Source organism: Gadus macrocephalus, chromosome 13, assembly GCF_031168955.1.
Source record: "Gadus macrocephalus chromosome 13, ASM3116895v1".
NCBI classification, from domain to species: domain Eukaryota; kingdom Metazoa; phylum Chordata; class Actinopteri; order Gadiformes; family Gadidae; genus Gadus; species Gadus macrocephalus.
The window spans coordinates 17121073-17148572 of NC_082394.1; the positions used below are offsets into that span (position 1 = coordinate 17121073).

At 47.5% G+C, this 27500-nt stretch overlaps 3 protein-coding genes across 5 annotated transcripts in view; all 3 read left to right on the forward strand.

Annotated features, from left to right (window-relative positions):
* The first annotated feature begins 10 nt into the window (after window positions 1-10).
* Window positions 11-13751, forward strand: LOC132470874 (SLIT-ROBO Rho GTPase-activating protein 2-like). Of its 2 annotated transcripts, none has more exons than XM_060069796.1 (16): window positions 11-168; window positions 707-904; window positions 994-1078; window positions 1597-1624; window positions 2078-2108; window positions 2959-3019; window positions 3235-3312; window positions 4221-4355; window positions 4550-4655; window positions 5745-5969; window positions 8689-8768; window positions 9129-9327; window positions 9431-9568; window positions 9862-10069; window positions 10193-10303; window positions 10400-13751. In XM_060069796.1, the coding sequence occupies exons 1-16, from the start codon at window positions 67-69 to the stop codon at window positions 10973-10975; spliced, it is 2361 nt and encodes a 786-aa protein (XP_059925779.1). In that variant the 5' UTR covers window positions 11-66; the 3' UTR covers window positions 10976-13751. The 2 variants fall into 2 exon arrangements, with proteins under 2 accessions (XP_059925779.1, XP_059925780.1); XM_060069797.1 differs by having other exon boundaries at window positions 9147-9327.
* A 417-nt stretch (window positions 13752-14168) lies between these two features.
* Window positions 14169-25743, forward strand: ikbke (inhibitor of nuclear factor kappa B kinase subunit epsilon). Of its 2 annotated transcripts, none has more exons than XM_060069798.1 (21): window positions 14169-14275; window positions 14694-14785; window positions 15071-15208; window positions 15346-15475; window positions 15570-15751; window positions 17172-17332; window positions 18037-18147; window positions 18455-18634; window positions 20147-20343; window positions 20764-20822; window positions 20917-21008; window positions 21383-21475; window positions 21633-21690; window positions 21912-22024; window positions 22210-22286; window positions 22371-22410; window positions 22523-22624; window positions 23471-23567; window positions 23883-23974; window positions 24059-24130; window positions 24240-25743. In XM_060069798.1, exons 2-21 carry the CDS (start codon window positions 14696-14698, stop codon window positions 24301-24303), a joined length of 2148 nt encoding a protein of 715 aa, XP_059925781.1. In that variant the 5' UTR covers window positions 14169-14275; window positions 14694-14695; the 3' UTR covers window positions 24304-25743. The 2 variants fall into 2 exon arrangements, with proteins under 2 accessions (XP_059925781.1, XP_059925782.1); XM_060069799.1 differs by having other exon boundaries at window positions 14224-14365.
* A 70-nt stretch (window positions 25744-25813) lies between these two features.
* Window positions 25814-27500, forward strand: part of rassf5 (Ras association domain family member 5) — a 16268-nt gene continuing 14581 nt past the window's right edge. The window contains exon 1 of the mRNA XM_060069800.1: window positions 25814-26834. Within this exon, the coding sequence (XP_059925783.1) occupies window positions 25940-26834 (895 nt within the window). The 5' untranslated portion in view covers window positions 25814-25939. The remainder of the gene's footprint in view (window positions 26835-27500) is intronic.

Here is a 27500-nt window from a genome sequence, read left to right on the forward strand (position 1 = left end):
TGTTAATACAGATTACATTTTGTGTGTGTGTGTGTGTGTGTGTGTGCGTGTGCGTGTGGACATCAGATGGGTATGATGTGTGCCCAGATGCCATTAGAGGATGAGCTGCTTCAGAGGCGTCTGCAGCTGCAATCCCGCCTCTCGACCCTCAAGATCGAGAACGAAGAGGTCAGAGATCCTCATCATCACTCCTTTCTCTTCCCCTGTGGCTTCCTCTCCTTCTACCCACCCTCCCTCCCATCATATCCCTCTCTCCTCCACTTCATCGCCGGGACGGGAGATAGTGTAGAGGCTCAGGTTGTCCGAACCCCAAACATAAATAACTGGGTTTGATCACTCGAGGACACCATACAGCCTAAAGCCTCGTGCCCACTGCCTCCGTCCGTTGTCTGATCCCCATTGACTTGGGGACGGACGCGCAATGCATTGTGGATCCGTGCACTCAATCAGATCGTGTATGCAAATGTAAGAACTGTGACACTACTCGGGCTCTGACGACCCTGGAAAGCTCCCCCATCTGTCAGCCACGACTTCCGACATCCTCTGACGGACGGTGCAGTGGCCACGAGGCGTAACTGAAGGTGTCCTTGACCGTAACGCCCGTCCCGCCTCAGATACGGATCTGAATCCACTGCAGGGGGCTGTAGATAGAAGCATGTGCTCAATCGGGGGGGTTCTCACGCGTTTGAGCCTTCTCTTCTGCCAGGTGAAGAAGACCATGGAGGCCACGCTGTCCACCATCCAGGACATGGTGACGGTGGAGGACTACGACGTGTCTGAGTGCTTCCACCACAGCAACAGCATGGAGTCGGTCAAGTCCACCCTCAGCGAGTCCTACCTGAGCAAGCCCAGCCTGGCCAAGCGGCGGGCCAATCAGCAGGAGACGGAGCAGTTCTACTTCACGGTGAGAGCCAATCAGAATCGGGTATCCTTTGGGAATTCCACGTGAAAAGGAAAGCACTCAAGTGGTTTATTTTCCGCATGTTTATGTAGAAGCTGAAGGAGTTTCTGGAAGGCAGGAACCTGATCACCAAGCTGGAGGCCAAGCATGACCTCATCCAGAAGACCCTGGGAGAGAGTGAGCTTTACCACCACATTGTCTGCCTAAACAAAATACACATATCCTCCCACACCCACACGTGTGTGTGTGTGTGTGTGTGTCGTGTGTGTCGTGTGCCGAGACACATAAGGTGTGTGTTTGCGTGCTCCAGTGGCAGGGTCGTATGTGGATGCAGCTGTGCCTTCTGAGTCCGTGCATGGGGTTCCTATGAGACAACCCCATCCCCTTGCTCCCACAGGAAAAGCTTCCCTGAATTATTTGTGTGTGTGTCAGTCTGTGTCTAAATCTGTGATGCGGAGTGTGTGTGTCTAAATGTGTGATGCAGAGTGTGCGTCTAAATTTGTGATGCAGGGTGTACGTCTAAATGTGTGATGGGGGGAATGTTTCGGACAATGTGTGATGCATGATGGGAAGTCTCTGTGTCCAGCTGTGCCCCCCCCCCCACTCACCACCCTAACCGTAACCCCTGCTGGGACTCCACTAAAGCTCTTTATCTCTCCCCCCCTTCCCTCTCTTCCTGTCCCTCCCTGCTTTAGGCCAGAAGACCGACTGTTGCCTTGCCAGGTAGGTGTGGTGGAGGAAGGAAATATGCTAGCTCTCTTTTGCTATCTTCTTTTCTTTTCCTCTCTCTTTTATATTTATCTCTTGCTGTCTCACTCTCTCACACACTCACACATGTACACACAAACATACACCCACACACACACAAACATACACCCACACACACACACACGCATACATACATACATGCATGCATGCATACATACATACATACAAACATACACACACGCGCAGACACATACACACAACCAACAGAAAAACAGCAAGGCAACAAGGCAATGATCTTAGCCTTATTCGCTTAAAGCAATTTTCCTTCTATCACGGTGTATAGTCCTTCTCAACACGTGTGCATATGTGTCTGTACAAATAGGCCGCTTCCACAGTTGTGTGCATAAATAGATTCTGCAGACATAATGACAGAGTAACGCTTCTCTCTCTGTCGCTCTCTCTGTGTAGCGGACGGAGAAACTCAGCCGTGCGGAAGCAGGTAATTATCCGTATGTCTGTGTGTGTGCGTACGCGTGTCTGATGTCGGCTCATAATCCACTTACAGGAATATCTCCAGCCGTGACTGTATGTTTCCTCAGTGTAGCTTAAGGTTTATGACTTATTAAATACATCATCCATCCCACTCAACCTAATGTGCTTGCTAGTCTTGTGGACATCTGCATAGATGGAAAAGCCTAGCATGCCCTTGCTTTGTCCGTTGCAGTCTTTGTGATTTTTGATGCTGGTTGAAATTATTGCATCCACAGCAATGATGTCATTGAATGTGCGTGAGCCCCCCCTGGTGTCTCAACCATGCAATGTTTGTTTTAAATAAAATAAAAATAACAATATATCCTGAATAATTATCGAATCACACCATGCCACAATAACCCAAGATGTGCACGTGATTGGCACATGCAATTGATCGCGCACATAACCTCTCCTATCTCGTTTGTCGTTTGTATGTCATTTTACCCCAAAACCCCAAAACAAACAAAAGGAACAAAAAAAGGAGCTGTCTCCTAGCAACAGCTGCTAGGTGCTGCTCCCACCCTCTCCCCCCATTTCAATCCCTCATGTCTCATTCCCTCTCTGTTTGTGCACGTGTGTGTCTGCACATGCACGTTTGTTTGTGCATCTATGCGTGTAGGTGCAGAAATCCTCCTGCCAGGAAATGTTTCTATCCACTTCCTAAATATAATCCTCTCTCTCTCTCTCTCTCTCTCTCTCTCTCTCTCTCTCTCTCTCTCTCTCTCTCTCTCTCTCTCTCTCTCTCTCTCTCTCTCTCTCTCTCTCTCTCTCTCTCTCTCTCTCTCTCTCTCTCTCTCTCTCTCTCTCTCTCTCTCTAGGACTCGGGTCAGACCATTCCTCTGATGGTGGAGAGCTGTATCCGCTTCATCAGTCGCCATGGTGAGGAACATTTTCAAGCAATGTGATTGGTTTAACACCAGATGTCACTATGACTGAGCCCTGATTGGTTCTGTTATCACCGTACACAATTTTCGCTTGGCTCTGTGAGAAATTGTAATTTTATACAAATTCTAGACTCCAGTCTTTATGGTAATTTCTTGAAAATATAATCATGCAATAAGAAGCCATATTCAATTTTGTTTGTGTGTGTGCAGGCCTGCAGCATGAGGGCATCTTCAGAGTGTCTGGCTCCCAGGTGGAAGTGAATGACATCAAGAATGCCTTTGAGAGAGGTAAGCCAGCATGACTTCAAACCAATTAACCTCCAGAGTCCCTTGTAAAGTAGATCCTTCATTCAATGAAATTCGAAAGAGCTTTATTTGCATGGAAAGCAGACATTGACATTGTTAAAGCAGTATTATAAGAATTGTACCAAGAAAAAAGATCCAGGAATAATATAAATGTAATAAAAGTGTTGACCTAAAAGAAATGTTGGTAGCTCGCATCAAATTTAAGACGATGGTACTGGCATACAAGGCAGTCGATGGAACTGCCCCTGCCTACCTCCAAGCATTGGTAAAGCCACACACCCCAGCTCGATCCCTCCGCTCAACTACCTCAGCTGGACGTCTGGTACCGCCATCGCTAAGAGCTAGCAAAGGCCGTTCAGCAAAGTCACAACTTTTCTCGGTTTTGGGACCTCAGTGGTGGAACGAGCTCCCTGCTGCTCTCAGGACCGCAGAGTCGCTCACTATCTTCCGAAAAAGACTCAAGACTCACCTGTTCAGAGTCCACCTCGACCCTGCATAGCCACCCTCCCCCTTATGGCCACCATTGTACACTGTATTGTATTGTGTTGTATTGTATTGTATTATAGTACTTAACTGTGTAGCAACTGCAGTAGCTGCTATCATTGCTGTAACACAGGGAATTGGTTAGCCTAGCGATTGTTGTACTTGCACTTGGTTCTATGAACATCCTTTCTGTACCGACAGCGATATATTGTTGCACTTCTTATGACAAATGTACTTATTGTAAGTCGCTTTGGATAAAAGCGTCTGCTAAATGCCCTAAATGTAAATGAGGAACTTGCCAAGGAATAGCACTCTAACTAGTGTTTCCCCTATCTCTGTAGACAATGTTTATTGTATTATATTATTACCGTGTCTTACTTCCTGTCTGTCTCACGGTCTTCCTGTAGGTGAGGATCCGTTGGCAGGGGATCAGAATGACCACGATATGGACTCCATCGCTGGCGTCCTGAAGCTCTACTTCAGAGGACTGGACCACGCCCTATTCCCCAAGGAGGTCTTCAATGAACTCATATCCTGTGTCTGTAAGTGTCTTACTGTGTGTGTGTGTGTGTGTGTGTGTGTGTGTGTGTGTGTGTGTGTGTGTGTGTGTGTGTGTGTGTGTGTGTGTGTGTGTGTGTGTGTGTGTGTGTGCGCGCAATTGTTTGTATGTGTGGATGTGCTTGTGTGCAAACGATTGAGTATTTAAGTGTGTGTGTGTGTGTGTGATCTCTTCTAGCTATGGAAAGTCTCCAGGAGAGAGCAGTCCACATCCGGAAGGTTCTGCAGTCTCTGCCCAGCAAGACCCTCATCATCATGAGATATCTGTTTGCCTTCCTCAACCAGTAAGCAGTGGGACACCACAAACGCAAACACGAACGCGCGCACAAACCCTATAACACTATATCTACTGATGAACTGACTTCTTCTTAACTTTGGGTTGTCTGGTAGTATGGGCGCCCACAGTTCTAGATGACCAGATTTGGTAGCCCTTTGGTACTGCTGCCGACCACATTGAACCCTTTAACCCCCTAACCTTGGCATTTTAGGCTGTAAATCTCCCTTATAACCCCCTAGAGGGCTTTTTCTCCTTTTTATTATTTTCTTTTTTCTTCAAGAATTTGGGCTGATTGTTTTTTCTAAGACTATCTAAGACTTTTTCTAAGACTACACACATGTCAAAATATGCAATATATGCAATAGGTTCAGTCTTGCAATATGATCAGCCATTAAATCACAGTTTCTTTTTACACATACACACTCAGACACACACTTACACATCCACACTTGGGACACAAATTCTCTCCCACACTTGACTAAGACGCCTCTGAGTGTAGGCTGACAGACAGACGAGAGCCGGACAGAAAGGGGATCGTAGCGGGTGAGAGAAAGGACGGATTGTGGCTGAATGGTAACGTGAGAGCCCTGGGTAAAGTGTGTGTGTGTGTGTGTGTGTGTGTGTGTGTGTGTGTGTGTGTGTGTGTGTGTGTGTGTGTGTGTGTGTGTGTGTGTGTGTGTGTGTGTGTCCTTCTCCTTGTGGTGGTGAATCAGGGAGCTCGTACCACACTGTCCTCTCTCACTCCTACTGTTCCGTCAATGATGTGATTTATGCACGTCATCTGGTTCAGCCATAGCACCGACTCTGCAAACTTACACAAGCACACACACCCCTGCAAGCACACTCACACTCTCACTTAGTTGCGAGGCTCTGGGACATGGAGTAGATGGGTTGTTGCTGATTTTTTTTGTCCGTTAGAGGCATGCTTGTGTGTTTTGGTCCGTCTGTCTGTAAGCGATCGCCCTTGGCTCGTAAATCTGTCCGGACATTCTTGTCTTATCTTGTAAATACACTCTCCTGCATGTTTTGCATCAACACACACTCCGACACAGTATCTAACTCTCTCCCCCCGCCCCCCCCCCCCCCCCCCTCCCAGCCTGTCCCAGTACAGTGAGGACAACATGATGGACCCCTACAACCTTGCCATCTGCTTCGGCCCCACGCTGATGTCGGTCCCGGAGGGCCACGACCAGGTGTCCTGCCAGGCGCACGTCAACGAGCTCATCAAGACCATCATCATCCACCACGACGGCATCTTCCCCGGGCCCCGGGACCTGCAGGGGCCCGTGTACAGCGCCCCCGGAGCCCTGGAGGAGTTCTGGTGAGGGGGAGGCAGCAGGTGTTGGGTGGAGGGGGGGATGTTGTACACCGTAGTGGTGAACCCTTATTGATTATTCGTATTAGACGTGAATCCACTCTTACAGTTTGGGACATTTGGGATTGAACCCAGGATGTTTGACATTCTAATTGTGATGTGGGGGGCTGGGGGGGAGCTGTTGATGAGGGGGGGGGGGGGGGGGGTTCCAGGGGTAGTGGATGATGGAGATATCAGGAAGGCACCAGGTTACATTTTGTCAGCCTGTTATTCACTTCTCTGGTCTGGTATGGTCTAACTGGGCTAGTGTGGTCTATCTAGTCTGATACTTTTGGTTTTGGTCTAGTCGTGTCTGGCCTGTTCCGGTCTAGTCTAGTGTGTTCTGGACTAGTCTAGGCTTGTCTACTGTAGCATGGTCTTGTCTTGTCTAGTCTGGCCGGTTTTTGTCTAGTCTGGTCTAGCGTGTTCTGGTAAGGTCTGGTGTCGTCTAGTGTGGTCTGGTCTAGTGTGGTCTGGTCTAGTGCGGTCTGGTCTAGTGCGGTCTGGTCTAGTGCGGTCTGGTCTAGTGCGGTCTGGTCTAGTGCGGTCTGGTCTAGTGCGGTCTGGTCTAGTGTGTTCTGGTCTAGTGCGGTCTGGTCTAGTGTGGTCTGGTCTAGTGTGTTCTGGTCTAGTGCGGTCTGGTCTAGTGCGGTCTGGTCTAGTGCGGTCTGGTCTAGTGCGGTCTGGTCTAGTGTGTTCTGGTCTAGTGCGGTCTGGTCTAGTGTGGTCTGGTCTAGTGTGTTCTGGTCTAGTGCGGTCTGGTCTAGTGTTGTCTGGTCTGGTCTAGTGTTGTCTGGTCTGGTCTGGTCTAGTGTGGTCCGGTCTAGTGCGGTCTGGTCTAGTGCGGTCTGGTCTAGTGCGGTCTGGTCTAGTGTTGTCTGGTCTAGTGTGGTCTGGTCTAGTGTGGTCTGGTCTAGTGCGGTCTGGTCTAGTGCGGTCTGGTCTAGTGCGGTCTGGTCTAGTGCGGTCTGGTCTAGTGCGGTCTGGTCTAGTGCGGTCTGGTCTAGTGCGGTCTGGTCTGGTGTGGTCTGGTCTGGTGTGGTCTGGTCTAGTGCGGTCTGGTCTAGTGCGGTCTGGTCTAGTGCGGTCTGGTCTAGTGCGGTCTGGTCTAGTGCGGTCTGGTCTGGTGTGGTCTGGTCTGGTGTGGTCTGGTCTGGTCTAGTGTGGTCTGGTCTGGTGTGGTCTGGTCTGGTGTTGTCTGGTCTGGTCTAGTGCTGTCTGGTCTAGTGTGGTCTGGTCTAGTGTGGTCTGGTCTGGTGTGGTCTGGTCTGGTGTGGTCTGGTCTGGTGTTGTCTGGTCTAGTGCGGTCTGGTCTAGTGCTGTCTGGTCTAGTGTGGTCTGGTCTAGTGTGGTCTGGTCTAATGCGGTCTGGTCTAGTGCTGTCTGGTCTAGTGTGGTCTGGTCTAGTGTGGTCTGGTCTAATGCGGTCTGGTCTAGTGTTGTCTGGTCTGGTCTATTATGGTCTGGTCTAGTGTGGTCTGGTCTATTATGGTCTGGTCTAGTGTTGTCTGGTCTGGTCTATTATGGTCTGGTCTAGTGTGGTCTGGTCTGGTCTGGTCTAGTGTTGTCTGGTCTGGTCTATTATGGTCTGGTCTAGTGTGGTCTGGTCTAGTGTGGTCTGGTCTGGTCTAGTGCGGTCTGGTCTAGTGTTGTCTGGTCTGGTCTAGTCTGGTCTGGTCTATTATGGTCTGGTCTAGTGTGTTCCTGTCTAGTGTGGTCTGGTGTAGTGTGGTGTAGTCCGGTCTAGTGGTGTAGTCCGGTCTAGTGGTGTAGTGTGGTCTGGTCTAGTGTGGTCTGGTCTGGGCTAGGCTAGGCTAGTCTGGGCTAGGCTAGGCTAGGCTAGTCTGGGCTTGGCCAGGCTAGTGTGGCTTGGGCTAAGCTAGTGTGGTCAGGCTAGTGTGGTCCTGTCTAGTGTGGTCTATTGTGGTGGGGTCTGGTCTTGTGTGGTATGGGCACACAAGGCACAGTTTATTCTCTAACACACAGGAGATTAAAGGAGCACCTGGCTGCACCATCGTCTGGGAGGCGCAACACCATCACATACACACACACACACACACACACACACACACACACACACACGTGCACCAACATACGTGTGCGAGCAACAATCAATTTCAAATGTGACTGCCATCACACAGCGAGGGTGCAGTAAAAGTGACTGAAACAAGTTGGTGCAAGTTGGTCAGGAAACACACTCTGGGGAGTTATGTGACAAAATAGGTTATCACGCCTGCACAGCTTGCCTTTGATGCGCCAAACCACACAGCGGTTCTCAGAACACATCAGAGAAATGCAGATCAGAGGATTGTTACACACATGCGCACATCAATGCAGATTCACACACTCACACATACACTCACACATACATGCCTTTACATGAAACCTGATGGATTTTGCAATCCTAATGTTTTTTTATTGCTCGGGAGTAGAATGGTTTTCATGGATGGTGTTTCTGATGACTTCAGCACAGTGCCGAGCCAAGGTGTGTGTGTGCGTGCGTGCGTGTGTGTGTGTGCGTGTGAGTCTGTGTTGCTCGGTGTGGATGTCACAATGGAAAAGGAGCAGCACTGCTAGGGAACATGCAGTGAGTCATCAAGTCATCTTTGTCACTGTGTCCAAGACGGAGTGCATCAGCTCTGTCTGGCTTCTAATCGGTTGTGGTTCCTTCGTCTCCCTCTACCAGTGACAGCCCCCACTGTGAGGCCCCCCTGGTCGACCTTTCTGCCCCCAACACCCCCACTGTGGTCCAGATCAGTGACGACGGTAAGCAGCGCTCACACAAGTATAACAAAGTCATCTTTCCCTGCTTATATCTCACAAAAATGCTTAATCAACTCACATCCTTCCTGCTGGCTTGTGGAAAGCATGCCTGATGCCACTAATTATGTTGTTTACTGATTGTCTCAGCTTCTACCTGTAATTTCGCTACGCAATGCTAAGCTTTTACGCTTGGCTTTTCTTTTTTTATCACTAAGCCCTTGAGGTATCCTGAAGCACTGCTCCGTCCTGCTTGGCACTAACGCTTTCCACTCTTTCCCCTCCCTCCCTTTTTATCCCTCTCTTGCTCCTTCTTCACCGTTGCTTTTCGTCTCTACTGCGCGACATACGTTGGTTGAACCTCAGGCTCCTTGGGCGTTTCAGAGTCCGACCCCATCGAGGCCGTCGCTCGCTTCGACTACACCGGGCGAACCAATCGGGAGCTCTCGTTCAAGAAGGGCGCCTCCCTCCTCCTGTACCAGCGAGCCACAGACGACTGGTGGGAGGGGAGACACAACGGAGTGGAAGGACTGGTGCCGCACCAGTACATCGTGGTCCAAGACATGTATGACATTGCCTAAGCGCCCGCCGATGCACACGATAACTCAATGTGCGCGTTAATGCTGTGGTAGTTTGGTGTGTACTGAGGGGTTGACGGTGTGTTCTAGGCCTGATGGCGGCCGGGGCAGCCCCAAGCCTGATGTAGAGTCCCGGGACCTGCTGGAGGAGAGGGTCTCGACTAGAGGCAGCGCTGCCTCCCCCACCGGAGCCCACGTAGCTGACATCTACCTAGCCAACCTGAACAAGTCAGTGTCTCTCTTGCTCACTCTCTCTCTTTCTCTGTCTGTGTTAGATTGCTTTCTCCCTTTCCGTCTTGTGTGTGTGTGTGTGTGTGTGTGTGTGTGTGTGTGTGTGTGTGTGTGTGTGTGTGTGTGTGTGTGTGTGTGTGTGTGTGTGTGTGTGTGTGTGTGTGTGTGTGTGTGTCCTATGCTTCTAGTTCACACACTATTGATATCAAACTTTTTCTGGCCACTCCCCTTTTGAGATTTCTCCAAAATCCCGAGTGCGAGCTGACGGTTGGTCTCCCCTCCTCCCTCAGGATGAGGAAGCGGCCAGAGTCCGGCAGCATCCGCAGAGCCCTCCGGGGCTCCGAGGGCGACGGCATCAGCCCGGGCGCGGGCCCCGGGGCCCGGACCGCCTCCCTGCCCGTAGGGGCGGTCATGGCCAAGGAGAGCGGAGACAAGCGGCCAGTGAGCGCCCACAGCATCCTCAACTCCATCACGCGCCACGCCTCGCTCAAGACCAAGGTCCGCCCGCCGCGCACACGTCTCCACAGTCACCCCCCCCCCGACCACGAGGAGGGGCCGGGAGTGGTTTTTCGATTCTCAATCGGCCTCGACGAGAAACTCTCTGTGTTTTTGTGCGTTCAGGTGGAGAGTCCGCAGATGCGTAAGACGTCCTCCGCCGGTCGCTCCAAGAGCTTCAGCAACCACCGACCCCTGGACCCCGAGCTGATAGCCCAGGTGGACCACAGCTCCCAGGTGAGCGCACGCCACTCCTACCGGCCAGGCGTGCTCCGCGACCTGCCGCCCCCCGTGCTAATGTTTACCCCCCGCTCACCCCTCGCCTCTCCGCAGGACATCGAGGCGGCCATGAGCTCGGCCCTGAGCGAGCTGCGGGAGCTGGAGAGGAAGAGCGCCTCCAAGCACAGGCCGGCGCCCGACGTGGTGCTGGACACGCTGGAGCAGCTGAAGGGGGTCTGCGGCGGCAGCGGCGGGGGCGACCGGGGGGGGAGCGGGGGGGCGTCGGAGCCCTCCAGCCCGCTGCACTCCCGCCTGCTGCGGGACGGCGAGGGGGGCTCGGCCCACGGCCACCCGCTCCAGCGCAGCGTCTCCTCGGCCAGCGACGTGCCCTCCTCCTTCCGGCCCATCAAGACCCAGCTGCGGAGCCCCCTGCCCTCCGCCACCTCCCCCTCCCTCTCCCTGTCCTCCTCCTCCTGCCTCTCCTCCTCCGTGCCCTCCTTCCGGGAGTGCCGGCCCCCCGCCACGCGGCCCAAGCCCGTGGTGTTCCCCAAGGGGGGCAGCGGCGGGGGCAGCCCCGTCACGGGCTCCCCCACCTCCAGCGTGCCCCCTCCCCCGCCCTCCCCCCACACACACTCTGTGCCGCCGCCGCCCCCTCCGCCCCAGTCCAACGACAAGTCCTGTCCGGCCTAGAACGCCACCACACACACACACACACACACACACACACACACACACACACACACACACACACACACACACACACACACACACACACACACACACACACACACACACACACACACACACACACACACACACACACACACTGCCCCATCTTCTCTTTACTGCTTCTCCCCCCCACCCACCCCTCACAAACGCGCGCACACACACACACACTTACACTTCATCCCAACTTCCTGTCTGATACACGCATGGTAATTGACTCATTAAGTTTCACCATACAACACAAGACCCCAACTACTTTACTACACATATGTAGCATTGACCTAGCGGCCTCCAGGCGTCCCTGTTAGCTGCCACCACCAGCTCCATCTCAGCCTCTGTCTTATCCCACACATCCCATCACCTTCCGTGAGATCCCTGACTGAGCCCATTCATCTGTCCGCAAACACCATCTCACACACAAGGGAACAGGACTCAGGGTTTATAGTACACTAGTTTGCGATGCTTGAGATTGCGGGTTGATTTTTTTGAGTGCAAGACTGTTACTGACATTTATACACCTATTTGAGTGAGGAACATTGAGCACTGTTGAAACTTTTCAGTTTTTTGTACAGTAGATTACTTTTATGACCCGTCGTGGACTTGAAAATGGGGTGTTTTATTCCTTACAATAGACTGTGAAACTCTTCTTGAGATCTCGGTCCAATCCCGTCACACCAACTCTGATTTGGAATATAAGAGTGAGTGGGGGAGATAAACCGACGGATGGATGAAGAGGAAAAATGTGACGCAAGACTACAAGCGAGAGCTGGGGCCAAATATCAACCTAAATCAAATGGCTTCTCTCTACGCATGGCCTTCCTCTTCCCATTTAGAGTCAACACGGACAACGCTGAGTACTGTTGCTATGTCTTTCCACTAGGACCGCAGGAGCAGCATATTATAATGTGCTTTCCAACCCCTGACACGTAATTCAGAATCTGTAGCAATAAAGGAGGTAAATAAATAAAAGTAAACTAGCAGTTTGAGGAATTATGTTTTGTTTTCCCCTGCAGCCGTCCCTGTGTGTAAGGGGCAATTTTTTTTAATCCACCATTCCTATGCATGATGTTGGATTACACGCACACGCACAACCCAGGATATATATGTGTGTCAGTGTGTGTTGAGTCTTTATTTGGCAGCTATTCGCCTTTCAGGTTCTCTTAGCATGCTGGGCAGTTGTATTGGCAAGCGGACTGACTGCATCAGCATTGTCAACATACAGCTATAAGACAATAAGAACAAGTATGATTATAGCTTGCTCTTATACTCGCTTTTACTCTGATTTAATGACAACAAGGGTTTTACACTTCTAGCGGTGTGTTTGAGTGTGTGTGTGTGTGTGTATGTATGTTTAATGATCATGGGTAACTGGAAGCAAACACACTGAGGATGTTTCCTGAGTGGGTTGAAGGTTTTTGGTAGAAGCACAACCAACCACCTCATCCAATTAGTTAAGAAAAAAGAACAAGAAAAAAAGGATTGCTTATATTATTACTACTCCAAGTTGGTTAATATATATATATATATATATATATATATAAATTGTAAAAAAGTTAAACTTTGTTCCTGTCGGCTGTGTATGGATATGTGAGTGTCAGTATATGGAGTGCGTGTCTACAGTTGTATATGTAATTTCACATCCAGTTGTCATCACCACCACAAATATTGTTTCTGGACCAGATGAATATAATAAAAGGGAACAAACTGCCTTCTGGAGACAGGGGGAGGTGCAATCTGCTTTCAATGATGGTGACATTCAGCATTGACTTGAATTGAATAGATGAGGGCCAGGTTGGGTTCCCTTTAGCTTCCAGCCAGTGCAGTACCAACACCAGTGGCAGGCCAGCATTCACGACACAAAGGTTATACCCAGAACCGTGTATGGACCAAACACGACTTTTAGGGAAAACCTTGAAATGAGAATATTTACAGAGAAATCCTAATGTTTTCATCTCTCTGCAAACTCCCATTTACAATGTACTATCCCTTTTGCGAACTTCTCTCAACTTTACGTATTGAATAGTTAATTCCTCTTATTTTCAATAACATCCCATCTACTGACCAGTGAAACCTACTTAAGTCCCTCTCTACCCGGTCATGTTTGTTAATCGTCCTGGGGTTTGTTTGTCTTATCTGTTACGCTTACCTCATGACAACTGGAGATATTGTAGGGGTTTTCTTTGAGTTGTATTTCTTGCAGTGAGTGATTTAAGTGAGAAGACTTGTACTAAACATAAGTGCACACTCAAATACACACAAATGTAGACTTTGGGGATACCGTGGGTTCTTTTTTCCAACTATGCTGTGAAGGAGTCAGGGCCATCTTGTCTCCATGGGGCCCGGTTAGATCTTGGCCCTGCCGTGGTGCACGTGAATGAACTTGGTGTGCATGTGTGAACTGACCAAATGGGGATTGCTTTTAGTTTTTTGTCTAAATGGAATATGTTTAAAATATGCATTTATTGTGTCCATTTGAAAAAGCAGAACTAAAAAAAAGAAGACTGTAATGTCGAATCTATTTATAGTTGTCTCTGTATTACTGAAAAAAATCCTGTGTTCAGGTGTACTTTGTATATACAATGTTGTACATTACAGAGGTACACTCTTTTTTTTGGTACAATATTGTACAGTAATAGCAATAGTAGTATAATCAAATAGGCCTTATATAATTCCATGTGTAGTTCTTGCAGTAATCTGTTTCCTTTTTATTTGTTTTTTAATAAACTTGCTTGCAATAAAATCTTTTCATTTGTCTGATCATAAACGGCAATGAGCACCAAATAATAGGCTACAATATTGAAACCGTGCTTAATCAAGGTTTGGCCTATTTTGACTAATTATGCTCTTGTTTGTTTTACTGATCCGTGCACTTCTTTACTGAAGTCAGTAGTCACATATCTCAACCAATTTTTATTAAATGTGTGGATGTCTACCTCTAGAGGCCGCCAAACCTTCAAATCTCCACATTGGATTTTTGGTTTATCTCGAAAAGAAATAGAAACTAATATAACCGTCTATAAACATGTTTAAACATCCATAACTTCAAGATTCTTCTCAGGAAAATGAATTTCAAGAAAAGCCGTTGTGAAGTTACTGTTTTTTCACCACATATGTCTGCCGTGATGCTTCTTGAGTGTAATAATAGCACGCCTAAATCGGAAGTAACGATTTCAAAACTTGCTAGTCCAACACAAAACCATTTCCGCAAACAGGGTCAGGCCCCGGCGGAGGGGAGGGTCGAGCAGAGCTGCCAGCGGCTCCCAGGTAATGGTTCGAGTCCCACCGTTTGGGTGTTAAATGGGACAAACGTTAGTTTATTTTGATTGTTGTTCCTTCTTAAGCAACATAGTTACGGTAGGTGGGCTGATATTGTTCACTGGGTTAGGGAAGTTATTCGGACTTTTCACTGAGTGTGTATATCTACTTGGGTTAACACGCGAAGTGGTTGTCTATAGCTACGAACCGTAATTTTAAGTCGTGATCATACTTTATGTGCGTGTGTGTGTGTGTGTGTGTGTGTGTGTGTGTGTGTGTGTGTGTGTGTGTGTGTGTGTGTGTGTGTGTGTGTGTGTGTGTGTGTGTGTGTGTGTGTGTGTGTGTGTTATATTGCGTTATATTGCTACGGTGTGATGCGTCGGTGAGGCTGTAAGCCTTCGACATTCTTCACTGTTTGACATTTTAGTGATGACGGCCAGTACGGTGAACTACCTGTGGTCTATCCAGGATGTCCTGGGCCAAGGAGCCACCGCTAGTGTCTACAAAGCCCGCAACAAGGTGAACGATGACACATCAGCCACATGTTGACTGTGAAACATTAGGCGTATGTTGAACGTTAACTTAATGAGGCCGTGGGATGTGTGATGTATGTCGACATCTTGCCTACCCTTTTAAATGGATGCAAAATGTTGTAGGCCTATCAGTTGTATTATATGTATACATATGAGGTTTCCGTCGGCCATGGGTGAGTAGGAGTTGCTGATTTGACCTATATTGTCCTTCTATGTGTAACAAATGTTTTGTAAAACAATAAATATATATTTAAATATATCCTATCTGTAGAAAACGGGTGAGCAAGTAGCAGTGAAGGTGTTTAACGCCGCTAGCTACAGTCGCTCCTATGAGGTCCAGATGAGGGAGTTTGAGATGCTGAGAAAACTCAACCATAACAACATCGTCCTGCTGTACGCTGTGGAAGAGGTAAGACTCAGGTATTGCAGGTAAACCAAAGGGGTGGTATTAAATTACAAAGCCTACTTGCTAGATCCACCCCTGTTATGTCCCTGCCTATCACGCTCCTGCCTTCACTCTCTCCCTCTCTTCTCCTCTGTGTTCAGCTCGCCTCGAAACAAAAGGTGTTGGTGATGGAGTATTGCGCGGGAGGCAGCCTGCTGAGTCTACTGGAGGAGCCAGAGAATGCCTTTGGCCTGCCTGAGACCGAGTTCCGCATTGTGCTGCAGTGTGTGGGTCAGTCAAGGTGTCATGTGTGTGTAAATACCACGTATTAACCACCGACCCCAGCCCCTGAAATGAAGGCCTCTTTGTGTTGTGTTGTGTGCAGTGCAGGGGATGAACCATCTGCGGGAGAACGGGGTGGTGCACCGGGACATCAAGCCAGGCAACATCATGCGGCAGGTGGGGGACGACGGCCGCTCCGTTTACAAGCTGACTGACTTCGGAGCGGCCCGCGAGCTGAACGACGAGGAGAAGTTTCTCTCCATCTATGGAACGGAGGAATATCTAGTAAGCTGAGCCGTTCACTCATTGGAGGATGTTTCAAAAGTGTAGCAAATATTATCATAGTTCCTCATAGAATTCTGCCTATTTATTTATTTATTTGTTTATTCGTTAGCTACCAATGAAAGACGGAAGTTAGTGTTCTTGACTGCTGCTATACTACTACAAATAGATATTTTTCCGGGAAACTCTCCAGACTCCCCAGATCCTGTTTTCTTACTTTTTTTAAATGCTACAAATTCATTTCACATCATGCTTTATGATTTTTGTATTTATAGGCTAGTAATTTAAGTATTATATCTTTTTTTATTATTAATTAATTTTACCCATAACATAACAATAATTACAATATTAAGATTGAGATTGTTGTGTCGATTTTCGGGCTTTATTTGCATGAGCTGCGTTCTGGGGGCTATTTGCCTGCTCTTGAAACGGGTTGTGGCAGGTCCCGAGAGCATAGTATGTTCCTGCCATAGCGCTGGCAATAGTGTCAGGACAGCACTTCTAGGGTCCCATTTCTAGGAACCTAGTTTTATTTGGGTCTTTTTGCCTTTAAGACTATTCAGCTACTCACACTTCGCCTTGCTGATGTTAACTTGCTGTCCAATTCAAGGAACTGGAATTGTTTTTAGCATTAAACAATTTAACATTTATTGTTAAATTGTCGTTTATCTTGTCCATGTGCGCCATCAGGGGCTAGTTTATTGTTGATGATGTGTTAATCAATTGCTAATTTTAGCTTGTGAGATGGTTAAGTTTAGGTATTAGGTCAGAGATGGTTAAGTTTAGTGTTTGTGTTAGCCCTGTGTTGTGTTTCATCACGTTACTCATGAGATTTCTTCACCATCCAAGGAACAATATACTTGGGTAATGAAGACATGTCAGAATAAAGTAGTGTCCTAGTAGTGTGGTCCTATGACGGTAGTCTTGAAATGGCAGCCTCGTCTATTGAAGGAAAATACTTGTACTTGTACAGCAGAGGACCTAACCACGCCTGCCTTTTGAACCTTTTCCTACGTGCTAAGGAGCCCTCTAGTGCACAAGACTGTACATGACAGGGGAATAATAATACATTTGTTGATTTATTTTATGTAATGCATGGATACATGTTTGAGCAACATATGGAAATGAACAGATATAAAACCAAGTTGTCTTTAAAGTTCATAGTAGTGGAATGCACATGTCAACCTATAGTCAACAATATATGTCATTTTGTTATGTTTTTGAGTGCACTTTTAAATTGGGGCGGTAGTATGTTGACTTTATCATAATTCACTATAGTCCCTCGAGACAATATACTTTAAAGGTGTGTGTGTGTGTGTGTGTGTGTGTGTGTGTGTGTGTGTGTGTGTGTGTGTGTGTGTGTGTGTGTGTGTGTGTGTGTGTGTGTGTGTGTGTGTGTGTGTGTGTGTGTGTGTGTGTCCAGCACCCAGACATGTATGAGCGTGCGGTGCTGCGCAAGCCCCAGCAGAAGGGCTACGGCGTGACCGTGGACCTTTGGAGCATCGGGGTGACCTTCTACCACGCTGCCGCCGGCAGCCTGCCCTTCAGGCCCTACGGTGGGCCCCGCAAGAACAAGACCACCATGTACGTCAGGGGCCAGTGGGGGTGGGGAAGCTTGTTGTGTCTGATGAAAAGTAATGGCAGACCAAACGCCAAGGCAGAAGGGAAAATGTGTTAGCTAGCGAGCTTCTTAGTCAGGTGTGTGACAAGTTACCTTGCAGGAAGTTGATAACTTTACAGGGATTACTGGATGGATGTCAGTTCATCTGATTTACTGAACCAGATGTTCAGTCAGACACTGACCCCTGGCTCCACCTGCAGGCCACTGGCCTGCCTTCTGTCCCCTTTTAGTTATATCGAAATATGCTGTTTTGATCATTGCATATTTGACTCGCACGTCTGTTAAATTAACCAAAAATAATTCAGGTGTTGTGTTTCATTGTTATCTGTTTTTGTCATGAACATCCAGTTCATCGCAAGAGAGTCAAAAAAATGGCTTGGTAGTTATGTCTCCCACTTACGTTAACACAAAGCAACTGGTTTTAGCTCGTACGTAATGATCCGAAGTCAATTGAATGTGCATAGTTTCCTATCAAAGAACACATTTCCTTTCCCCCCCACTAACACACCCAAACTTATTAGGACTGGGAAAACCCTGAAAAATTAGAAGGACATAGACAGCGAAACAATACTGTGCATGTATGCCTCAGGCCTTGCCTATTTTATTGTGTTTTTAGTATATTGAGTATATAAGTCTGATGTGTGACCTTCATGCTGTTGATGTATAGGTACAACATTACCACAAAGAAGCCTGTGGGATCCATAGCAGGAACACAGAGGGATGAAGACGGACCTATAGATTGGGGCTACAACTTTCCCCACAGCTGCCAGCTGTCACAGTATGTCGTGCGTGTGTGTGTGCGTGTGCGTGTGCGTGCGCGGTCGTGCGTGACTACACAATATTCTTGTCCGTCACCATGTCAATCAAAGGACATTTTTTGCTTTGTCTTGGCTGGGAGACTGGCCACACGTAATGACATTTTTTACAGATTTATATTTAAATTGTATGTCTTTATTTCCTCCTTATATGCAATCTTTTTTTTTTCTCTATCTTTTTCGATTTCTTCCTCCCCCCCCTCGTCTTGCTCTTCTATCTCCCCACCCTCTTTATTCCTCTCTCCGTGCCCCCCTCTCCCTCCACCCTAGGGGTATGTCGGGCCAGCTGGTGCCAGTGCTTGCGGGCATACTGGAGGCGGACCAGGAGCGCTGCTGGAGCTTTGACCAGTTCTTCATGGCCACCACGGACATCTTGAAGCGGGAGCCCATTCACCTCTTCTCCCTGCTGCAGGCCACGGCCTCCTGCATCTACATCCACCACCACAACACGTATGGCTGCCACATTGGATCAAAGCATCAAAGCCAAACGAAAAGGAGCCAAGTACTCAGGCCAACATCAAATAACTAGATGATCTAGAGTGGTAATTCAATGCAGAGTATACACATGTCCCATAGATAAATGGCTTGTTACTTACTTACAGTATGTATATGCAGTGTTGGGGTAGTTACTCAAAAATAGTAATTAGTTACTTATTACTAGTTACTTCTGTAAATTGTAATGAGATTACTTTACTAGTTACTGCATTTGAAAAGTAACTTCACAACTTATTACTTTACTTTCCCGTTTCTTAATTTACTGTCGATACATGGACAAACATCATAGCCCTATCATCACTTAAGGTGACCCCATACAATATCCCTGTCTGCACAAAGAAATGCCTCCCTGTAAAATCCACAAACAACAGGATAAAGTAGGCTATGGTAAGGTCAATCAGTAGCAACACACAAGTTTCAAAACACAGCCTTTGGGAAACATGAGAACAAAAATTAAGTGGTCAATGAAAAATATAAAAAGGTCCCTTTATCCCATACAATTAAAACAGAAATGCACTTAAGCGGCGGTGACACATGCTGTTACTTTATGTGGTCCAAAGGCTGAAGGAACCTAATCTGTTTCGCAAGCTATGGCATCTTAAGTTTGTCTTCCTCTCACCCTCTTGCAGGCAAGAGCAGCCTTCTCAAGTTTTAAAGTAATGCTGTCTATCCAGTGAACCGTCATTCCTTATGAGGCAACGAAATGTGTGTTCTTATTCGATCTTGTTACAACCGTTTATGTCGGAACCGGTTCCCTAATGGAACCGTGTTTCGGTGCTCAAACCAATTCCTACGTATCTTTTGTTGTTGGCGGACCAAATTTCCGCGGTGGTGGACACATGGTCCAGGAAGGACTCGAAAATTATTTAGAGCTTCGATTCCATGTCGGTATAACACAGTACTATATCACTTACACACTTCAGGCGGAGGTCTCGGCGATTCAATAGTCGACAGGGGAAGCATGTCTTCTCGAATGAACCCTGCAACCAGCCTGTCTTTCCGTGTCACCTGCTTCGGCTCTCCAACACTTGAACACTCCTTCGCACAAGCAGCTACGTCACCCAAATCGATCGCTATGGCAACGTGCCGAGGCAAGCGGGCGCTGCAGACACACAGGCAGCACACATGCACGGCACGCACCACAACAGAACAGAACTTTACACGCAGGCAAACACGGCTTGGTTAATGCAGGAAAGCGTGTTACTATAGTCTAGTAAAGTAGTGTAGTTACTGATATTTTAAATGTAATTGGTTACTTGACTTTGTTACCCAAAAAAGTTATATCATTACTGTAACGCGACGCGTTACCCCCAACACTGTGTATATGGTAGGTTTATCAAATCCGATTTGCAGTCCTGCTGGTCTCACAGGATAGTTGGTAAATAAACCAGATGTTGGTAACTGCATTCAATGCAGTAGATCATGCATAAAGACATCAACCCATGGTTCATCGCCCCCACCTTCCAGGGTGTCCATGTTCCTGGAGGAGGTGGCCTCCCAGACCGGCATGGCGGTGGAGAGGCTGCAGCTGCTCTACCTGGGCCATGAGCTCCCCCTGGAGGGCAACATGAAGGTGGTCAACCTGCCCCCCACCTCCGCCGCCCAGCCCCTGCTGCTGCTGGGCCTGGGGCCCGACACAAACCCCGGCCTCCTCTGCAGAGAGCGTGAGACACACACCCACACACACATCGATACGATGACGGTCCAGAGCAGTGCCCCATGAGGAGTTTAAACATCAAAGATGGCGGCCTCTGACATGTCAAACGTGGCGTTGATCTGATTGGTTGTAGATCTATTAAATTGCCTCCAGAGGCATTAGAGACGCGACTCAGAGGGTTCCAGACCCATTTTTCCCCATTTTGTGAATTGATTTGGCCATGTCAGTCTACAAATTGCCTTTTTTTTTTTTTGGGCTCAATCGATGGAAAACAAAACTTTAGTTAGTTCCATCTTCATTTTGCTTGCTATAACAATGATCAGTTTATATTCAGTACTATAACCTATAGATTGAGTCTTCTCTTCTGCACTAGTGGTTATCTTATCGTCCATCAGTAAGTCTGAGCAGTGCTCCTGTGTCTTTGTAGCGGAGATCCCTGCCATCCCCTCCAGGTTTGACGTCATGGCCGACTACCGCTTCTCTAAGGTGAGTCTCACCGGCGCTCTCCTCCAGTCATGTTATGTACATATTCATGTCATCACACTCTCCTGTGTCCCCCCCCCCCCTCTGTCCTCTGCAGGTGATGGTGGGAGTGGTCCACCAGTTTGTGAGGACAGTACGCACGCTGCACGCGCAGAGAGAGCTGCTCCTGCAGGGATACTACAGTTACATGTACAAAAAACACTGTTACACTGCTAGTTATTGTATTGCATTCTGTAAACCAAGTCTTTATTATTATTACTTATTATTATTATTATTATTACCAAAGCTTTATTTTGTTATTATTGTATTCCCTTTTAGCCCAGTAGGGATGTTATCCCCTCTCAATTATATGTAGGCCTACAACATATCGCCATCTGCTGGCTGAAGACCACATTGCACCCATTATGGATATTGACATCCATTATGATTTTTATTTGACATTATCTCAATTATTATTTTCGGTAGCCAGCACTTTCCTTTCCCGGCTTCCGAAATCACTTCCCACATTTCCTACGTCATAAACCCCAGGACATTTTCTGATCCTCTGCCTTGCTGTTGTGTAGGATGAAGCTCCGCAGGGACTGTGAGGCAGCCATGGTCAGCATCACCATGGTCAGCCTCAGACTGCAGGCCTGCCTCGACTTGGAGCACAAAATGTGAGTTCATCCATCCGGCACTGTTCCATACTCATTAAACAGTGGCATCAATCTGGTTTAAGAAACCATTTGGGATCGCTCCCTGATTCTCAGTTTCTCATCTTCAGCTAAATGTGCCTCTTCTGTGTGTGTGTGTGTGTGTGTGTGTTTGTTTCAGAGGCCAATACCCTCCAGAGATACCCAGCCTCATAGAGAACCACAACAAACTGCAGCTGGTGGGAGCCATTAGACGTCCACATGATAGAAGCTAGTAGACATAGCGGAGGTTTATACTCACAAGAGATTATTTAATTAGTAAGATAGACACAAGCTCACCATAGAGCGGGTGTTTTGATGATCTTGAGTTAAGATTTGTTTGACCTTCCTAACCTGGTTATTTAACATTGATATGATCGATTAAACAACCGAGTTCCGTGCACCTCTGACCCCTCTGCAGATCCGCGAGCACCTGCCCATGTACGTGGGGGGCGTCCAGCAGTTCCAGAACGAGCTGGAACACCTTCTCATAGAACAGGCCAAGCTGGCCGAGAGTCTGGCCAACGACAAGAGGTAGACAGGGGCAGGGGGTCGCAGCGTGCGTGTGTGTGTGTGTGTGTGTGTGTGTGTGTGTGTGTGTGTGTGTGTGTGTGTGTGTGTGTGTGTGTGTGTGTGTGTGTGTGTGTGTGTGTGTGTGTGTGTGTGTGTGTGTGTGTGTGTGTGTGTTGTGTTTGAACTTTGACCTCTGCGTCCCACAGCCATCAGAAGATGAAGATGCTGCTGGAAAAGATCTCGGCCATCCATCAGATGTACCGTAAAGACAGACAAACGGGCAGTAAGTGATGGTAGTTCTGTGTTCCTTGTCGAGCTATGCATTGTCTGCCTGTACGTGGCAACCAACTTTTCATTGTCCCCACAGAGCTGGGATACAACGACGAGCAGATCCACAAGTTTGAAAAGTGAGTTTGTGTGCCTCTGCTCACGAAACCTGACATTTCTGTTCAGCCCCCACCCGAAGGCTGAGCTCTTCCACGCATCCTGGGAGTCTGACCGTCGACTCTCTTCCCTCAGGATCCACCTGTCCACCTGCATGAAGCGCATGAAGACTCTGTTCAGAGAAGACAGCGTCAAGAGATACAAAGAGCTGCTGGCCACCACCAGCACCTGGAGCAGGTCAGTCTGCCGCAACCCCACTTTAACTACACTGCTCAAAGAACCACATGTGAATCAGTGTGTTCGGTGGAATACACTGATTCAGGGAATCAGTCAGTCAGTCTCACTCGGCGCCACTTTCACTATGCTGCCCTCTTTTATATATAGGGCTGTGCGATATGAAAATATATATCGGGGAGCAGGAGAAAAATGTCTATCGATAGATGTTCCCCTCTTTTGTTTCTATCGTTATTTTACTTTACGGCAGTGACTTTAATTTGCATTGAGTTGATAGGATTATTAAAAAAAGTAGTATGTGCTTATACTGGGTGGAAATGTTTTCATAGAATTTACAGAAAAAGTACTATATCGTGATATATACTGTGTCTCTATCAGGATATGAAATAACCCATATTGTGATGAAAAATGTTGTCCATAACGCACAGCCCTACTGCTCAACGTCTACAACAGTGATTCGCTTTAACTCTTCTGTACATATATACTATTCAGTCCAGTTGTATGTTTATTAACATGAAAGAATGATAAACATTAGCCTTGTCCATGTAAATCATATAAATTGTCTGTTCATTTCAGAGCAGTGCATTTCACAACCGCACATTCATTCATACTGTGACCTTTTTTTTAAAGAAGGTCGGGAGAGATACTGTCATTCTATTAAAGTCTTACCGAAAGTTCAATAGACCTTCTCCACGACATCACACCCCTGGGTTAAGGCTATTAATCGCCCTGCTACTCCTGTTTGTACACAAAGACGGTACAATGTCAGACATGCACCAATCTTCTGGCATGCTTTTATGTGCTCTTGATGTTGACTCCTGATATATAACTGGTTCTATCTGCTGTTAGTGTCTTGGTGGGGATCCAGAGCAGATTGGATGACTTCAACTCCTTCTCCAACGGCCTGCTGGCAGACCTGGAGGTGTGCAACGGACATCTGAATAAGGTGGGCTTCAAGGCTCGGGGGACCAATACTATTTCACTATTTACTCTTTAGTTATTTAGCAGGTGCCATTCCCAAAATGGCTACCGATTTTATAAACAAGGCCAGAGTTAGGCTGTGAACATGAGGAATCGAACCCAGTATCAGGGAGTCACCCTTGCCACTGTATTGCTACCATATAACACTGTAGTCCACGTCTCAAACAAGGACTGTGGACACATTCACCCTATTATTGTCTCTCTGATTATGTTTGAATTGCTGGGAGTGTGAGTCACCTATGTTGTTGATCTTCCTCGTCATCATGGTCATCCACACCAGGCTCTGGATATAGTCCTTCTCAGCTTCCAACCCAGGAGAGAAGCTCCGGAGCCTGGGGACACTCCTAGAGAAAAGGAACAAATGGTCTTCAGGTGTGTCCGTATGTCTGCCTTCCCGTGTGACCGACTGTCTGTCTGTAGAAGAGAGACAGGGATGACGTGTTTTGTTTCCTCCAGGATGCATCATCTGAAAGAGGAAATGGAGATCCTGGTCCGAGAGCTAGAGTGTAACAACAGCGTCATAGAAAGGTGAGCATCATCAACAAATGACACATACCAAACTGACCCTTCTGAATGACACAATGACAGCATGTATCTTTGAGTGGCTGAAACGTATTGATTTTGTGTCTCCCCACAGTTTAGGAACGGTCAGCCCTGCTTCAGCGTCACTGAAGCCCAGTACCAGGCCCTGTACACTGTAACCAGCGTTCACTCTGACCCACGCACACAAATGCACACACACACACACCACACACCCACCATCATTGGATTCCAAAGGATGGTCTCATATTGGTTGCCACTCAGATGGTTAACAGAGTTGATAACGACCTGTGTTGTAAATAATGCATCCTATCGATAGGTCTTGACGTAAAGATGGAAAGAGATGCACACAAACAACTGATGGAAACATGATTTATAATTTGGAGAGAGGATGCTGGGAATATGGGAGTGTTTTCTGAGCGGGGTTGTGGTGGTGAGAAGACCTCCACAAAGTGGTTCAATACAAACCTCATTAATGCTTTTATGCGTATTATGGTGATTGTAATCGGCTGTCGTAGTGATTCAGCGCCATGTATAGTGGCAGGGTAAATGCTCAGTCAGATGTATGTAGTTTACGAGTTCTTTGAGGGGCTCACTGAGACAGCATCTGGAAAGCTTTTAAAGATAAACGAGATTGATGTTGAATGTTTTTGCTGAAATAAGCATTGCTTTTCATCTTATTATCTCTCGCCCCCTGTTATTGGAACACTCCTCACAAGGTTTCGTTCTCTCTGAGTCAATTTAAAATGTTGCACATCTCCAGATGTGAAACAATCACTTTCCTTTTATGAGTGTCATTGTTACAAATTGAATTTACTGATAGATTTTTAGCGTACATTATCGTGTGTGTGTGTGTGTGTGTGTGTGTGTGTGTGTGTGTGTGTGTGTGTGTGTGTGTGTGTGTGTGTGTGTGTGTGTGTGTGTGTGTGTGTGTGTGTGTGTGTGTGTGTGTGTGTGTGTGTGTGTGTGTCAGGGAATTCACCCTTAGGAGCAGAGCACTTTAAGACGACCATAATACTATTCTTTCTGTTTTTATCATGTGGGAGTTCATGGTGAGACTTCACGTAACATTGATGTGTGCGCCGTGTATGAGCTTAGTTAGAGCCGTTGAATTAGAGGGCTGCTTGAATAAAACAAAACCGAAAGAGCTTGGATGACACTGAAAAGTGTGATGGCCCTTTGTGGGACTTTTATTTTGTGGTTTTATGTGCTTAGCAATGTGGAAAGTTGCATACATTTCCATCTGCTGGCTTTTACTTTCTCATCCCCTTCCTTAAGCTGTATACACTATGGGTTTTTAGTGTTTTACAGATTCATAATTGTGTGAATTATAACATCCAGATATTGCCTTACAATACCATAACATCTGGTTGTCATTGGCACGCATGACCGTATCCTAGTTTTTTTTAAGGGTTAGTAGTAAATTGGTGTACTGTAACAAGAGCTTCTAACTAGTTATAACTGGGGACCCATTCCAAAATATAAACTGTTTGAATTGCCGTATATAATTGTATGTTATAATAGTAAGTAACTTAAAATTGTTTGACCCATGTAAAATACAATTGTATGGTCATTGCCAATAAAATGTTACTTAAATGCGACCTCCTGTCTCTTTAAGAGGGTTCTCCCGTGACATTAAAACGATGTCACAGTTATTCCTTGCGTCACTACTACACGCTTGCTCCAAGCGTGAGCGGAGTTTACAATCTGATCACGGAGAGTAGTACAACAACAACACAGACACGCACACCGTGGACAGATTTACACACCACTACAGCAATTATACAACTAAGCACGATGGCGTCTGCAAGTGTGGTGGGGCAGAACCCGGGACCACAACACCGGTTGGATTCGGAACCTCCAATGCTCTTCTTAAAATTCATCAACGTGAGAAAGAAAATGCCGAGGAAAACCTCCCTTGAAAAAATCATGTTAAGGAAATACTCCGGGACCTTGGAGACCAGCTCGGCGAAATCCGAAGGTGGTCGCGGTTTTGATGCAGCGTCGCTGAAATTGTCGATTCATCATTCCGACTCTCCGGCACTGGCGGGAGAAACTGCATGCGGCTCGGCGTCGCCTAGCGAAGGATGCGCAGCGCCGCGCGCTGATGCGCCACGTAGCGTGGACGGGGACATAGGCGAGCGCACGGACTGCGACAGCGGCGGCCCAGAGAGCAGGACAACACCGGCGGGTCGAGAAAGTCAACGGGGACAGAGCAATGACCGCAGCCAAAACATGTGTGACTGTTTCTTGAATCAAAACACACGTGGAGAAAAGAGAAATTCACACAAAAGGACAGCAGAGATCACTGTCATGCCAGGCGCTTTGGCGGCAAATGGACATACAGGAGCGCACTCGGACGTGCTGCACGGGAAGCGCGCGTCCCCGGGCAGCGGCATCAGCAGCAGCAGTAACAACAACGGCGTCTCCATGGGGTCACCGGACGGGGAGGCAGGGGGGCGGCTGCCGGTAGAGAGACTGACACAGGGCCGCACCGGTGTGGTAAGGTTTGCCCGGTCTGAGCCTCAGCGGCGCGAGGCCTGGACCATTTTCACCCCGGAGACGCAGGGTGACCCTCGCGTCAAAGCGGAGCGCGGCGAAGGGCACCGGTTCGATTCCAGGACGGTCACGCAGGACTGGTGTGACGTTTGTAACTGTCAGATCAGTGCGCGTGCAGCTCTGAAGTGTCAAAGTAAGTACGCCTGTCGTATTTTTATGTATTTTGTAATGCGCCTATGGACGGCACAATTGTCAGCGTTTAGTATTTGCTGGGAAGGGATTTACATCACTGACTGATGGACAAAATCCGCACATCTTTGCAATAAGGTCAATGTGTTAATATGTCCCTAGAAGGCCATAAAACCGATAGCTCCTGCCATTGAGATATTATCTGAATTAATCATACGTTTCTCCACGATAGTAGGGTGTATTTGCTAGACGGGGAAGGAGAGACAACAGCCCAAAGACACTGTTGACATTGCAGGGCATCCAGCTATTAGAGCTAGCCAGCACGCAAGCCTCCGGGAGTCAAGGGAGTTTAGGGACCGCATTATCTTCTGCTCCCAGCTTCTCTCGCTGTCAGAGCTATTTACAGCCTATATTCTCAAGCCAGTGAACCGAATCAAAGAGAAATAGCAAAGTTAGCTCCTATTTCTCTCTTGCAGTGCAGCTGCACTTGTTGGAATTAGTAGCAGGCCTACTACTTATCCCATTTTCATCAATCACGGCTTTTTGGGTTGGTGAATGTCCAATAGGTGTTTGGTATTATATACCAGGGTTGGAAAATATCATAGCTTCTTTATAAGATCCAGAGATTTCACAAGTAGTTACCCCTGTGATACTGGCCTTTGAAAACTAT